The 15,321-nt window shown below is 47.6% G+C and overlaps 3 protein-coding genes across 3 annotated transcripts; 2 read left to right on the top strand and 1 right to left on the bottom strand.

Moving 5' to 3' along the window:
- Window positions 1-488: 488 nt before the first annotated feature.
- On the bottom strand, window positions 489-4,602 carry EDB82DRAFT_496435 (uncharacterized protein). The gene is made up of 5 exons (XM_025733749.2): window positions 3,138-4,602; window positions 2,197-3,087; window positions 2,062-2,134; window positions 1,273-2,008; window positions 489-1,211 (listed from the first exon to the last, which is right to left on the bottom strand). The coding sequence occupies exons 1-5, from the start codon at window positions 4,401-4,403 to the stop codon at window positions 839-841; spliced, it is 3,339 nt and encodes a 1,112-aa protein (XP_025584624.1). The 5' UTR covers window positions 4,404-4,602; the 3' UTR covers window positions 489-838.
- Window positions 4,603-6,547: 1,945 nt separating this feature from the next.
- Window positions 6,548-10,423, top strand: EDB82DRAFT_523538 (uncharacterized protein; the record flags this gene model as incomplete). The annotated part of the gene is made up of 5 exons (XM_025733748.1): window positions 6,548-7,185; window positions 7,234-7,956; window positions 8,008-9,776; window positions 9,831-10,151; window positions 10,203-10,423. The coding sequence occupies 5 exons, from the start codon at window positions 6,548-6,550 to the stop codon at window positions 10,421-10,423; spliced, it is 3,672 nt and encodes a 1,223-aa protein (XP_025584623.1).
- A 2,174-nt stretch (window positions 10,424-12,597) lies between these two features.
- Window positions 12,598-15,106, top strand: EDB82DRAFT_144479 (malate synthase, glyoxysomal). Its single transcript, XM_025733747.2, has 3 exons — window positions 12,598-13,247; window positions 13,353-14,562; window positions 14,623-15,106. Exons 1-3 carry the CDS (start codon window positions 12,887-12,889, stop codon window positions 14,678-14,680), a joined length of 1,629 nt encoding a protein of 542 aa, XP_025584622.1. The 5' UTR covers window positions 12,598-12,886; the 3' UTR covers window positions 14,681-15,106.
- The last annotated feature ends 215 nt before the right edge of the window (window positions 15,107-15,321 follow it).

Below are 15,321 nucleotides of genomic sequence, written 5' to 3'. Positions count from 1 at the left end.
TTTCATGACACAAATATACCCACCCTCTTCGTTTTGATTTATGGTCGATGGTCAATGTCTGTACATCCCGATCTTCGCAAAGGTGGAATGGAGTTTCAGTTGTCTTCAGTGACAGCTCTGTCATTTTCGCGTGTGGTCTTTTTTCTTTCTTCCCACTTTTCGACGTATTCGAATTTTCTGAAAACTAATTCTTTTGAAGAAGGGCTATCTCTTTTAATTCCCTTCGGCTCGCTTTTCGCTTTGGGGGGAAGGGTCTTTATACTCGTTATACTTGTTGTTTTTGCCTGTTTCTTAAAAAAGGTTGTGTAAAACAAGGAACCTTTCTATTCTTCAATTATATTGTCACAGATGGGTCTTGGAAGACATAGGGGATATAGGCTTTGTGACTGCAACATATATGTAGTCTTGACTTGAGAGTGAGCCATTTCTCTGTTGAAGAGTGTGGTCATGTATGGGAGAAAGATAAATGAATAAATGATGTACTGTCTGGTTCAAAATTGAAACGTTGATTTCTAATGCTTCTCACCTTGCTGTGAATGATTAGTCGTGCGAGCACATGCATAGAGTATTCCGTTCATCCCTGACAACTGTGGAATGAGGTTGCTTGAAAGTGTACATGCCTATCGCCAAGATTCCAAGACTGCTTTACTGTGGCGAATCAAGTACTCCGATCATGTGAATGCATTAATTAATGTTGACAAGATGTTTCCTCGCATAATATCATGGTATCAATTCCTTTTCGCCTGGCCTCTTATCACATCCTGCAAGATGACTTCTCTTGCTGCTAAAAGTACACATGAAATACTTCAAAAGGAAAGAAAAAAGTGGTGGTTCTAAACTACGCGGAGGCGGTCATGAGTCCCTTTTGGACTCTCAAGCATCGCTTGAAATCAAGTTTGCGGCCTTCTCGGGGCATGTGCTCGCCACTCGCAATACAAAGCACACGCATCTTTGGATCGTATCTGAGGCCAGTCAAGAGCTTTGGGGTGATAAGGAAGTACTGGCTTGAATGCTCGCGACATGCAATCTCAACCATTCGCTCGTGCACCATTCGTTCGTTGCGAGGGTCCATGCCCTGATTGATTTCGTCCACAACACGGAATGGCGATTGTGCCAGAGATTGGAGGGCCATGAGGAAGAAGATGGTAGAAACAGCTCGCTCGCCACCAGACTGGCGATGTGCAGTCAATTGCTGTAGCGTCTCGTTTTCACTGGGATTGTTAGCTAAAGCGACCACGAGTGATGATGGGCAGGAATAGAAGAAATACATACCGGAAACGAACCATAATATCTAAAGCCCAGGCATCAAAGTCATCTGGTTTGTGGACACGGACCTCGCCAGCACAACTGATTTGCTCAAAGTTGTATGCAAAGGCGTCGTTAACCTGGGCAACCAGTTCGTCGAGTCGAGGTTCCCATTTTGATCTCAATTCTTCGATTTCTTGGGTAATGCCATTGAGTTTCTCGGTTGACCCAGCCATTTGACGTGTCAACCGAGCAATTTCTTCAGCACGTTTCTCAAACTCACGTAACACGTTGGGATTCGGCATGTGCATGCACTCTAACTTAGCCTCCTCGGCTCCAATATCATCTTGGATAGCTTCAGGAGTCCTTCCTTCGCAGAGCTCCGAGAATAGATCACGCTTTTCGGGTTCGCTGTCAATCATTCGTTGCACTGTCTCAGAAAGACGGTTGCCTTCGTCTCGGGCTCGACTGGCATCTTCAGTGGCTTGTTTCAACGTCTCTTTCTCAGCATCGAGACGTTCCATTATATGAGAGTTTCGAGCCTTGAGACCAACAACGTCGGAATGGGCTTCAATTCCACGAATTTCGGCTTCAAGAAGAGCCTGGTGCGCTTTTCGAATATTCTCGATTGCCTCCTTATGGCGGAGGACTAATTGAGCTCTGCGAAGAACGGCTTCATCCCACTCGTATCGAATCTCGACCATTCGTTTGCGTGCATCCCGCAAGGATTGTTCGTGAGCCGCTCTGGAACGTTCCTCGGATTCTAAACCCATATCAGCACACCTGGAGGCTGGTGGTTTCCATCGTGTTACTTACCAATCTTCTCGGGCAGGGATTGCCACTTTTGATATTCCTTTTGCAAAGTGTTCTTCTCGGCCTTCAGTTGTGTCTAAATTTGGTCAGCATTTCGCACTCCCACTGATAAACAGAAAAGAAAAATATGCAACTCACAATGGCGTCGTGAATGTTATTCTTTTGGTCCTCAATGGCCTGGATCTTGCCTTGCAACTCGCGGTACTGCTCCTTAAAGATATCTCTCTCGCCGTTCAATTCTAGTAGCCGCTTGTTCATTTCTTGCTTTTCTTGTCCGTCAACAGGCTGCGAGGTCCAGAATCTTCCCGGAGGAATACTCTTGGTAACAGCCGTCATCGCCTGAGGTCCGTACTCCTTACGTCTTCTGACAATAAAAGATTGGTTCCCAGCTGCCCAGGAACTGACTTTACCGCCTTTGACTAGGCGGTCGTATTGAGCATCATTATGATCCCGTAGGGAAACACCTGACTGATGGAGCCTCTTCTCAGCACACAGCATCGCTAAAACGGGCTCTGGACCCTCGACAAAGTCGACAGCGAATCCATCAAGTCCCAACTCAGTTGCCTCCTCCATGCTGACTGGCCGCTGGAAAGCGCTGAGTGGTTGTGCGCATGAGCGAATAACGACAGACAGGCTTTGGACGCGATATAACTCATCCGACAGTTTTTTATAATCGTTCTTGGTTTGTGCCGTAAAGCATGTGAAATCATCTGCTTGCAAGAGAGACTGTACTTGATCCGAATATCGTTCGTCCTTGATGGAGCAGCTGATCATAGGCGGGCCGAAAACCTCCTTTTCGAACACCTGCTTGTTTTCCTGTATCCAACCCCAGGCCGTTGCCAGATCGGGAAAATTCTTTCGCATGAAGTTGAGCTGTTGACCTTGTTGAGTTTCCAACGACTTGATGTTCTCTTCGACTTGTCGAATCTCGTTGTTGAACGATCTGCCTTTGTTTTTGATGTCCTCGCGTTGTCCGGACAGTTCACGTTGCTCTGCCTCTAATTCCCTCTGTCTGTGTTCTTCTCCTCGCTACACAAAGCGTTAGTATGTCACATCTGCCGTGGAGTAGGAGCCCTCACGATTCTTTGGTTGAAATCCGAAGGATCGAACTTCTCAGGACGGTTTCTCAGATCAGCTTGCAGGGACGTGATCCTCGACTTTGACTGGGACAGCTCTTTTCTTTTAGCATCAAATCCCTTGCGCTCCGCTTCGATACTGTTTTCAAACTCTTTGAGATTCTCAGAGGCGGTGTTCGCATCACGCGCTAGTCTCTTGGTAGCATCCTCTGCATTTTTCAAAGCAGCCTTCCTTCCCGAGATCGCTTCATCAATGCGTTGAGCATAGAGTTGTTTCGTATTTACCGCTTCCAGCGATGGACCAGCATCGTGTTCGAGACGTCTTAAAGACCTTTCCGCTAATTTTTTCCTTTCTTTGGCGTCTTTAAACTTCGTGCGGGCTTCTGTGTATTTGGCAAAGACCAGAGCTGACTTGAGGTTTTTAATCTGTTCCACGATCTCCTCGCGCTCTCGCAATCTGTCTACGTCTGTTTGGAGGCCTTGCTGTCGGTTTTCCAAATTCCTCAGAGTCTCTACGTCGCCGTGAGTGGATTGTTCCAGCTCTTTCTTGTCTTTGTCAAGTTCTTGTAGTTGCCTTTGCCAGGACAGCATTTCTTCGGGGGCAGCTGCGCGCAGGGTCTCGCGCAGGAGATCCACAGGTGTGCATGCAGCGAACTCAACAACTCTGTCTTGAGGAAGAAACTGGCACAAATTGTCCACTTGTATCTTGAGCTTCTGCATCAATGCATGAATCCGCTTGTGGCTGGCCTCCTTGCCATTTAACCACCACTTTTGAGTGTTCTGCTCTCGTCGAATCTGTACCTTGACAACCCAGTTTTGGGAGTCTTTTGCTCGCTTCTGTAGTTCGATTTCTATTGTGGCAATGTCTTTGCCGTGCTTGACAAATTCTTTGACAGAGCCAGCACGTCCGAGGTGCTTCGGGCTGTAACCCAACCCGAGGCAGATGGCGCAAACCAAAGAGCTTTTCCCAGTACCATTTGGGCCGACAACCATGTTCAGATGTGGTCCTGGAAGGAATTCTGCCTTTTCGTAGGTGACGAAGTTTTCCACGGTGACTCTAACGATAGCGCCTGGCTGGAAGCCATTGTTCATGTTGTGTTCACTCGATATGCCATTTGCCTGTCGGGACCCTGTGTCGGCTGAACCGCGATTCGCATCATCGCTCAGTCTCTGTCGCTTAGGGGAGCCGGTTTCGTGTCGGTATTCATTGTCGTTGTCGGAATTCTCGGTATCTGATCGCCTACGACGACGAGACGATTCTGGTGCCATGGCGGTAACAGGTAAATAGCGCCTTTCAAATGGGGCAGATGCAGGGGATTGTGTGTAATTGTATGTCGCTTCAAGTCAGACAAGACACCGACGCACCTGAAAGGCTATCTAAGGACGCCGTAGGTGCCAAGGATACATAAATGATTGTTTGATGGAAATTGAACGCGCTCAAACCGCGTTCATACGCGCCTGGCAATTGTGGCACTGATTTAGTTCTAAAGTGGTGGGGTAGGTACGTATTAGCACTTCCCGATTACCTGTAGAATGGGGCCTCAATACTGCGGCATCAAACATGTAGCAACTCTTTGTCTTCCCACATACTCCCATCCATAGGTACATAAGATAGTACCCTACTTACCTAGACAGGTACCTAGGTAGGTAAGGTACCCAGGCAGTCAACAGACACATGCTGCCATTTAGAACCATACCCGATCTACCCAAAGCAGTTGTATACTCCGTTACGGCAAGTGAAGAAGCGTCTTTGTACGGTATCAACCTTTATCATACAGGTACATAGGTAAGTAGATTATGCGAAGGGTTGTTATCATTATGTCAATACACATCACTAATTCTTCAAATAGCCTTTACTCGATCAACTGTATACTAGCGTCAAAGTAGTTCCAATTCATTAAGAGAGCATTTTATACATAGGTGGTTTTGTCGGGTAAGGAAGAAAAAAGTGTCCGCCATTGTCGTGAATTCTACAGAGCTTTTATACTGATATAGAGTTTTATTGAAATCTTGTCTGAAAACATAGCCTTGTAGCCCTATGATATTGTTCTATTACCGAAAGTTTACTGTTTTAGAACATCTCGTTTCCTCATGAAATGATCGAAAGTCTCAACAATGCAAATACATACCTCCATCTTTGTTACACCAGCCCATCTAGCTTAGTCATTCTGGACGCCAAGCACCCCCTTTGAAAGGGAGTCAGACAACATCACCCCTTAGAATTCCAGTTCCTGCCAGGTGACTTCATCACTCCATTTCGAATTGCTCTCCAGGACCGCATATCTGATGATTGCTGGAGAAAGATGGAGGCCTTTTTTCTGTTCTCTTGACTGGATAAGGAAACAATCGACGAGGATCTGGGCGCAAATATCTGTTGAGCGTGCTTCTCAACCTATGTACCCATGGGTGACTCTACTCCTGTGAGTTGGGACGGCTTCCAGAAGTCTGGAGTAAAAAAGGGGTTTGCTAAGAAGGAATTCTAGCCTCCTTTGACCCCTGCTTGGTTTCTTTTTCGAGGGGTATTGGTGTTAGCGCACGTTTCCCGACATCGAAAAAGCTCCTTCATGATGTGGTATAGTTATCAACATCTTTGCATCGTCGGGTGTCGCGCATCAGTTTCCAAAGCGCTCGCGTCATGATAGAACGGCTATTCATGTAGCGTTTTGAAGAGCTGTTCGTTAAGCTTTTTGCCTTCTTCCTGCTTTGAAAGGACCGCGGCAGCATTCGCACAGTCTTATTATTGGACCATAGTCTCGAACAGCATAAAGAACTGGAATGCATCAAGATGCCTTGATGGAAGAGAAACCCCTCCATTTCAGCTTTGGCCAGCTTTATTTTACCAAGATTACCCACCATATCATACCTGAGCGTGTGCTGTTTGATAGTGGCAGGTGTATGCAGGTGGCAGATGCCAGCCGAATGCCAACCAAATACAAGTATTGTATTCCAGCCTTTCTCCCTTAGCATCACTCGCACTACCAGCCTTGCTAATCATCCCTCCTCGCTGCCAAAATTGCATTCCACGTTGAGCAACTTCTCTCCCATCGCCCCAAGTTGACTTTGCCTCTTGTTTTGTTTCTTCTTCATCTGCGGTGCGGTGGCCTAGATTCCGAATTCTTGAGTCACTTTCTTTCACTCAGCGCCTTCGTTTCTCATCATTCCTTCTTTCGCTGCTCTGCCATCTTTCTGACTGTCGCAAACATTGTGCGGTTTGTTTGCTAGACACCAATACTTTACCTACCTACCTATCTGTTCACCTATCTCACCTGTGTTTGTGACTTTAATAGCAGTTATTATAATAATCGATACCTCTACGCGCAAACATCGTTTTGACATCCTCATCATTTGGAAAAGGTTTACGGCTGCGGGCTGCGAATACTATGTGCTGATTCACCACAGCCGCAGCGATCACAATGGCGGATATTATGATTTCGAATGTCCGCTCACCGTTATCCGAAGCTTCGAACCGAATCAACTCGAAATATCCCACTCAGGAAGCCCATCGGTACAAACCACGCTACGACCGCCCTCCCACATCGACTGTCAACAATCCCCCGCGCGCGAGCTATGGGCATCCCGCTGCATACTTTTCTGGCCGACCTCCTCCTGTGCAACCACAGTCGACTGGCCCAAAATCACAGGGACAACCTACCCTGAAACCACCTACTGAGATGGATGACGATCGTCGACACTCGGCTGCATCTTATGATTCATCGGGCAGCAGTCACAGCAAGAAGAATTATAAGACGCACATCGGCCCCTGGCAGTTAGGCAAGACGCTCGGCAAAGGCTCATCTGCACGTGTACGGCTATGTCGCCACAATCTAACTAACCAGCTAGCCGCCGTCAAGATTGTCAACAGACGAATGGCATATCTTGTAAAGGATAGCAGTTTAGCCGCTCTCAGCAAATGGGATAATAACCTCCCGGACCAGATTGACGGCGAGATACGTGTCCCTATGGCCATCGAACGAGAAGTGGCCATTCTCAAGCTCATTGAGCACCCGAACATCATGAAGATATATGATATTTGGGAGAACCGCTCAGAAGTGTAGGCACTGCCGATCCTCTTTCTTCCCCGCTGGTACTGACAGTATAGTTACTTGATACTCGAATATATTGATCAAGGCGATCTGTTCACCTTTATCAATTTAAAGGGTCGCCTTAGTGAGGAAGTCTCCGTCTACTTTTTTCGACAAATCATCAGCGCCATCTCCTACTGCCATTCCTTTAACATCTGCCATCGGGACCTAAAGCCTGAGAACATACTGATCAGTGCAGACCTCAAAATCAAAATTGCGGATTTCGGCATGGCTGCTCTCCACCAAACCGACACTCATCAGCTTGCTACAGCTTGTGGTAGTCCTCATTACGCAGCACCTGAACTCCTCAAGAATCGGCAGTATCGGGGCGACAAAGCCGACATTTGGAGTATGGGTGTCATCCTTTTTGCCATGCTCACTGCGACTCTTCCATTTGATGATCCGGACCTACGCGTTATGATGGCTAGGACGAAGAAAGGTCAATACGAAATGCCGAGTTTCCTTAGCCCAGAGGCCGAGGATTTGATCAGGCGAATGCTGCAGGTTAACCCTGACCGGCGCATTACCCTCAAAGAGATATGGCGCCATCCTCTGGTCAAAAAGTATGCTTATCTCGACAATCTCGACGATCTCAACAGTCAACCTCCTGATATACGCAAGGGGTTTCAATACACCCCTGTGCTGGCTAAAGACGTGGATTCTCAGCTGGTTCGCCAGCTGCGGTCTATGTGGCATATGTTCAGCGAGAACGATTTGAAGCTGAAGCTCACATGCGATGAGTAAGTCCACCATGTCTTCTTTCTGCCCACTCTAGCGCTAAACTTGACCAGGCCCAACGATCAAAAAGCTTTCTATTGGCTGTTGTATCACTACCGCGAGCAACAACTAGAAGACTTCAAGCCCGAAATTGCTCACTCAACGAGTGACTATCACCACATGAAACCAGGCACATGGAAGAAACGTGTGTCAACTTGTGAATTTACGCAGCCGAGCAGTAATGGCCATGGACGTTCCATATCACGGTTCACTGTGATCTCGAATGCTACTGAGCCAGACAGAGCCGCAAGCCACGAGCCTCTCCAAGAAGACGGTATGTTGCGGTCTCGCGATTCCAAGACCAGTCAGTCAAGATTGGATATTGATCGTCACGCCTATACAGACAATGGCTCTTACACCGGACAACCAAAACGGCTTCGAAGCGGATCAAGTGCGCGCCGTGGACGTGGAACATCAACTCGTACCTCTACCACAGGGCGCCTCCTATCCTCAAGAGGTTCATTGTCGTCCATGCACAGTAGCCGACAAGGTACACCACATGCACGCAACACGCGCCACAAACGAGGAGTCGACTTCACGCACGTTCGGAAGAGGTCCACTTCAACCAACGGCAATAGAAGTGGCTCTGTGCCACCTTATGTCACAGAACAAGGATCTACCTACCAGCTCGAGATGGCTCGATCATTTACCCCAGATGTTCCAGAACTCCCAAGCACTGTACTTCCAAAATCCAAAGACAGGCATGAGCCTCAAGTCAACACAAAACGCGCCTCCAGTCAAGCGATGAGAATAGCATTGGGGTCACGATATGCATCGGAGATCTTCCAGGAAGAACTGCGGCATTTCAGCAGCAACATTGCTAAGGATTGCGATGAAGCTTTTAAAAGCTCACTGATAGAGGAAGATTCTATTGCTGGCTCACTTACCGAACCGGATAGAACCCAGTACGAGTCAACGCCCATATCTTTTACTATCGACGCTCCGGAAGAATCGGCTCCAGACATTCTTGACTTATCGGCCAAATCTTTCAGCAACCGGCCTCTTCCACCTCTTCCCACCTCTACACAAGGCCACGATGAACATCCGCTAGCACCGACACCTATCGGTTCGCGACCAACAACTGGCGACTCACACTTGGAGGAACTGCGTGCCGAACAAGTCAAAGTTGCTCAGCCAGTCGTTCTCATGAGACACGCAGAGCGCCGAGTCGTCTCAGCCCCGGCTTATCATCAGAAATCGAAGATGAATCTAGCTCTTCCATCTATCAACGAAACAGGAGTCACATCTAACGACAAGGCCCGTATCGTGTCAGCCCCTCCTCATACGCCAACAAAGAGAGGGGTGGATAGAATTCTTGGCATTGAATACCTTAGCCAAGTCGAGAACAGCATTCGGGTGGTACATTCACCAGGAGACGAGAGTCCTGTCAAGATGCCTAAACCTCTCAACGTGCGAAAGATGATGACTGAACCTCAACAAGGGAATACCACTCCCTCAACTCAACGTCCCGGGCCGGATTCGACATCTCAACGCAGCGGGGATGGGGGTACGTCCGCAAACACAACATTGCTGGATCATTCTTCACATGATAATTCTACGGGAGTGAAGAAAAAGAAGACGTCCTGGTTCAAACGTGCTTCCAAGGTCGAATCTAACCACGGTCGAGAATCTGTCGACTGGCAAGATTGCAACTCATACTTAACCTCTAGCGACGGCAAGCGAAGCGATTCTACTACAGCAGATGCTCCCTCTAAGAAGAAGACATTCAACTTTAATTTCTGGAAGAGCAACAAACAAAGGGACTCCATTATGTCAATCGCAAGTGAGTGGCTTTCCGTATAAAAGGCCAAAATGCAACTGAATCTAACTTCAACAGAAGAGCCTGATGAGAAGGAGGAGCGTCCTTCTGTCGAGTTGAGTGTCGTTAGTAAGACAAACACTTCAACAAAGGTACCACAACCCAGGTGGCATGAGTCAAACTCCGGGCCAGTACGAAACATTGAGGTCAAGCAGAACTGGCTCGCGCGTTTGTTCAGAGTCAAGCCAGCGATAGACCACATCTGCATGACTATTTCGAGACGACGCGCACGACAAGAGGTTACTATCCTCCTACGGGAATGGCGTAAGTATGGCATTCGGGACATCCAAGTAGACAAGCAAAGGAACATCATCTTTGCACGGGTCGCAGATAAGAACTGTACGTCATTCTTTGTAGCACATATCACTACGTACTAACCCGGTCTTTTAGTTTTGAACCTGAAAGAAGTATCCTTCGCAGCGGAAGTTATCACGGTGATTGAGCATGGCAAGAAGCAGCCACTCAGCATTATCCGATTCACACAGGAGCGAGGGGCTGCTAGCAGCTTCTATCGGGTAGTTGACACCATGAGAATGATGTTCGAGACGCGGGCTTTGGTCATTTCTGACAAGAACAAGCAGAAGATGATGATCAAGACGCTCAATTCTTGACGTAGAAGCTCTGAAATTTCTTTCCTGTTTCTTTCCCTCAAGCTGTGCTAGGAAGAACAAGTTAGGTCGGGAGTCGAACATTGATGTCTGGCTATCGTTATGTTGGTTGGATCGTCATATCCATTACAGAGCCATGTACAATTTGTTTGTTGCTAGGAGTTGGATGTGCGAATTACTGCTTTCTTATTCTATCCTGCGTTGAGGGAACGGCTTAGGGAGTCATTTCCTAATATCCACATGGACTGGCGAATACTGGTGTCTGCGAAGGATTTGGACGATTGGGGGCTGATTGTTGTCTTTGTTGATAGCTTCTTCCCCATTGACTCGCTCACACCCTTTTTACAATCGAGTAGTTATTTTTACTTGACAATCATATAAGATGAACAAGCTTTCATTTTGATTTTTTGCTCTTGTCGTACAATCTCAGTGTTAGTGTAATTCAGGAGTGTTAAATGTCTGTCGGTATACCCGCAACCATGCGGGTGTGAGTAAACTGATAGATTAACAACTTATTCAGGTTTGAAAAGGTCTCTATTAAAATTAGCCAATGCATATATCCCCCACGCTATTGTGCTGTTCATTTATAAGATTCGAAGTCATCTTGAAACTCATAGCATGAGATCTATCACCGGGCAGGCGCATTATGGAAGATCGCTTAAAAGTCATGCTGGTGCCTATGGTATTATCTATTTATACGCTCTGTTATCTCCTATCCTGAAATAATCTTCTGCAGATTACAACATTGCCCTTGTGACTTGACATCACGCAATGTGATGTTTAGCAACATGCTTCCATGAAGAGACATGGCAATTGGTTCCCTACGGTGTCCATTCGAGTGATCAATACACAATCGCATGGTTCGGATATAGACTGGGGAAATATTTCACCGTTACCTAATATCATCGAGTAATCATTGCTTGCGAGAATTGATACCTTTCTTTACATGTGCCTTATTCCTCGGCGGTCGGATGTCAGTCCGAAATGGTAGTAAAAAAGCTGGGGTGTTCGGATGATCGCTCCGAAGTTGGCTTACAGCGGTGCTCAGTGTTCTGTAGGCAGGTACAGTATCTGCTTCGGTTACTCGATCGGTATATCCGGGTCCACGGTCGAGAGTAAGTGAGAAAGCACAGGTAGCTTGATGGTCTTCTACCAGGATTTTGCGTCTAGCGTATAACTTGTTGATGGTAAAATTTACTCGGCCAGAATGCGTAACATGCAGAAGGAGGCAGCGTTGTATCCTCGGCTCGATAGTCGCGGCGGTTCGGAGGACAAGGCCGACAGTTTCTGTCAAGCTATTTCGGAATGCAACCGAGGTCCAAAGAGCGTAGCGCTCATGCTTGTGAGGTTTCCAGAATGATAGAAAGCGAATTGCGACTACTCGGTCGAAAACCGAGTCAAGAGTCTAAGCCATGTTCCAATTGCCAGGGGATGCAGTCATTGTTTAAAGGGAAACTACCGCCCCAATCGTGGGTACTTGAGCTCAGCTAAAGGCATACATTGGTTTGCCCACAGCTACCGCCAAATTTGGTGGAAACCTGCCTATCTATAAGTTCCATTTTCAGTTATCAAAGTACCTCCCCACTGGGGTCATCACGGTAGTTGGCCACCTTCTCTCCTTCCCCACATGCTGTTCGTTCACCTTGAATCTCTTTTAGTGTCAGATCTTCTCGACTTTGGTGACTGCATCGAGCCCATGAGCTTCACTCCTTCCACCCGAGCCAGGCCGATGGCTACCGAGCGGGGCGGACGATGGCCGTTCGGTTTAGTCACCGAGTTGAGACCTCATTCAGTGTGGGAATTGTATGTCCGTCTGCTGGAATGGCAGGTCGTTGTTGTAAGAAGCGCTGCAGAGGTCAATCACTTGCTCTTAGCAACTAATTCGTGACTATGCGACGAAAGGATTACGATGCACGGTTTCGTTTAATAAACAATCTAACCGGCCAAGCACTTGATCTCTTGGATTTCAATATACAGTACGAGGTGAGATGATCTCGGCGTTATGTAGAATGATTTCATGGGGATGACTTTATCTTCCCCAGGTCCGGTGGTGCTAGTGACGTGGAGACACCTCTCGGCTGTAGTCCGAGGCACGTTCCGTGTTTAGGAATTCGATATGCGGAGCACAGTTGCTTCAGTTTAAACGCCTCGAGACTATATAACATCCGTGCTGCGATTCTCGAGTTAGTTCGTTCGTTCGTTCGTTCGTTCGTTCTATACTTTATACTTAATTTCTCATCTCGCTGCTCATTTCTACAGTGAGTCCAAAATCCAGCAACTACCACACTTCTTACACGTGCCTGCATTAGCATCTCATTGCCGGAACCATCGTCACTCATCTCACGACACGTGAAAAAGTCTTCGACAGTACATAAAATACATCGACCTCCACCCCCTCATCACTCCCCAAAAACGTACCATACATCAATCCATCTCACCAGCAACCGCCTACCAAACATAATCACAATGGCTTCTCTCGATTCCGTCCTCCAGGGCGTTTCCGTTTCTGGCAAGGTCGACGAGATCCACCGCAAGATTCTTACCCCCGAGGCTTTAGGGTTCCTTGCTCTTCTGCACCGCTCCTTCAATGAGCGTCGTAAGAACCTACTTGAGCGTCGCAAGGCTCGCCAGGCTGAGCTTGATCGAGGCGTTCTACCCGATTTCCTTCCTGAGACCAAGCACATTCGCGAGAACCCCACATGGAAGGGTGCCGCTCCGGCGCCCGGCTTGGTGGACCGTCGTGTTGAGATCACCGGCCCCACTGACCGGAAGATGGTCGTCAACGCACTGAATGCCAACGTCTACACTTACATGGCTGATTTTGAGGGTAAGTCTTTCAATCCATGAAGCGACTGGTGTTTTCTCGTGGATTCAATATTCAAGAGAAAAATGTCATATAGATTGGTTACCAGTTCACTAACTTTGCCATCAGATTCAAGCGCCCCTACTTGGGACAATATGATCAATGGACAAGTCAACCTCTACGACGCCAACCGTCGCCAAGTCGACTTCAGTCAAGGACCCAAAGAGTACAAGCTTCGTACGGATCGTAAGCTGCCCACTCTGATTGTCCGTCCTCGTGGCTGGCACCTTGAAGAGAAGCATGTTACAGTTGATGGCGAGCCTATTTCTGGTTCTCTCTTCGACTTCGGTCTATATTTCTTCCACAATGCTTTCGAGACACAACGCCAGGGCTTCGGCCCTTATTTCTATCTCCCTAAGATGGAGAGCCACCTTGAGGCACGTCTCTGGAACGATGCCTTCAACCTTGCCCAGGACTATATCGGCATGCCCCGAGGTACAATCCGTGGCACTGTCCTTATTGAAACCATCCTTGCTGCTTTTGAGATGGATGAGATTATCTACGAGCTCCGTGACCACAGCTCCGGCCTTAACTGTGGTCGATGGGACTACATCTTTAGCGTTATCAAGAAGTTCCGCAATAACCCTAACTTCGTCCTTCCTGATCGTTCCGCTGTCACCATGACTGTGCCCTTCATGGAGTCATACGTGAAGCTCCTTATCCAAACCTGCCACAAGCGAGGTGTTCACGCTATGGGTGGCATGGCTGCTCAGATTCCTATCAAGAACGACGACGCTGCAAATGACAAGGCCATGGAGGGCGTCCGCGCCGACAAGCTTCGCGAAGTCCGTGCGGGTCATGACGGCACCTGGGTTGCCCATCCCGCTCTGGCCAGTATCGCTACCGAGATCTTCGACAAGCACATGCCTACTCCTAACCAGCTTTTCGTGCGCAGAGACGATGTCACCATCGGCCAGAACGACTTGCTCAACATGAACGTCCCTGGCACCATCACAGAAGAGGGTATCAAGAAGAACCTCAACATTGGTCTCGGCTACATGGAGGCCTGGATCCGAGGAGTGGGATGTGTTCCCATCAACTACCTTATGGAGGATGCTGCCACAGCCGAAGTCTCTCGCAGTCAGCTCTGGCAGTGGGTTAAGCATGGCGTCAGCACCGCTGACGGCAAGCGTGTTGACAAGTCCTATGCTTTGAAGCTCCTCAAAGAGACTGCCGATCAGCTTGCTGCCTCTGCCCCTAAGGGAAACAAGTACCACCTCGCTGCTCAATACTTCTCCGGTCAGGTTACTGGCGAGGACTATGCTGACTTCCTTACATCGTAAGTACAAACCATACTCATGGCATTTCGTGAGATCATATCGCTAACTGTTGAAACCAGGCTTCTATACAACGAGATTACTCAAGCTGGACCTCCTAGCCCTGCTTCGAAGCTATGAGCGGAACCAGAACTGGCAAAGATAACAAAAAGGATATGAGGAGTCAAGTCAAGCGTTTCATAATTATGTGCGTTGTATAACGAAGGGTTTCTTTCCCGGCCATGATTTTAATGATATCATATGTTGTTTTATCATTGTATTTAGTATCCACAAATTGGAGTCCACCCATTGAACATAACTATCTCATCACTTCACATTGCAACCGGTCCTTTTGATTGTCGTAACTGATCTCAGATAAAGCCTGATGAGGAAGGCAATGGACGTCATCGTGTAATAGGACAGGGAGGCTGACCAAACAACACGATCCAATGGTTCGTACCGATTCTATCAATAATTTGTAATATTCGTCATGAATTACAAGTATGGGTCAACTTGAGGAAGGTGACTTCAAGGAGTGGGAACTCTATAAAAGGATTCCTTTACCTTCCGGTAATTTCTAGTCATACGTAGTCAGTCCTATCTTGAGACATGGGACAATATCAAGACTGGAGAGCAGCTTTTTACTGAGCCTATTCTGAACCCTTTTACTCTCATGCCATATTCTACTGGTCTGATCGACCCATCGGTGGAAGTTGGTCAGTATACGTTTATTTGTTTGATCATGTGCTCGTTTATGACCTCTCGGTGACTCCATCTCATAG

Source organism: Fusarium venenatum (genome assembly GCF_020744135.1).
Source record: "Fusarium venenatum strain MPI-CAGE-CH-0201 chromosome Unknown EDB82scaffold_2, whole genome shotgun sequence".
In the NCBI taxonomy this organism is placed as follows: domain Eukaryota; kingdom Fungi; phylum Ascomycota; class Sordariomycetes; order Hypocreales; family Nectriaceae; genus Fusarium; species Fusarium venenatum.
The sequence above is the reverse complement of the archived record's forward strand: the minus strand, read 5'-3'. Positions and strand labels throughout refer to the sequence as shown.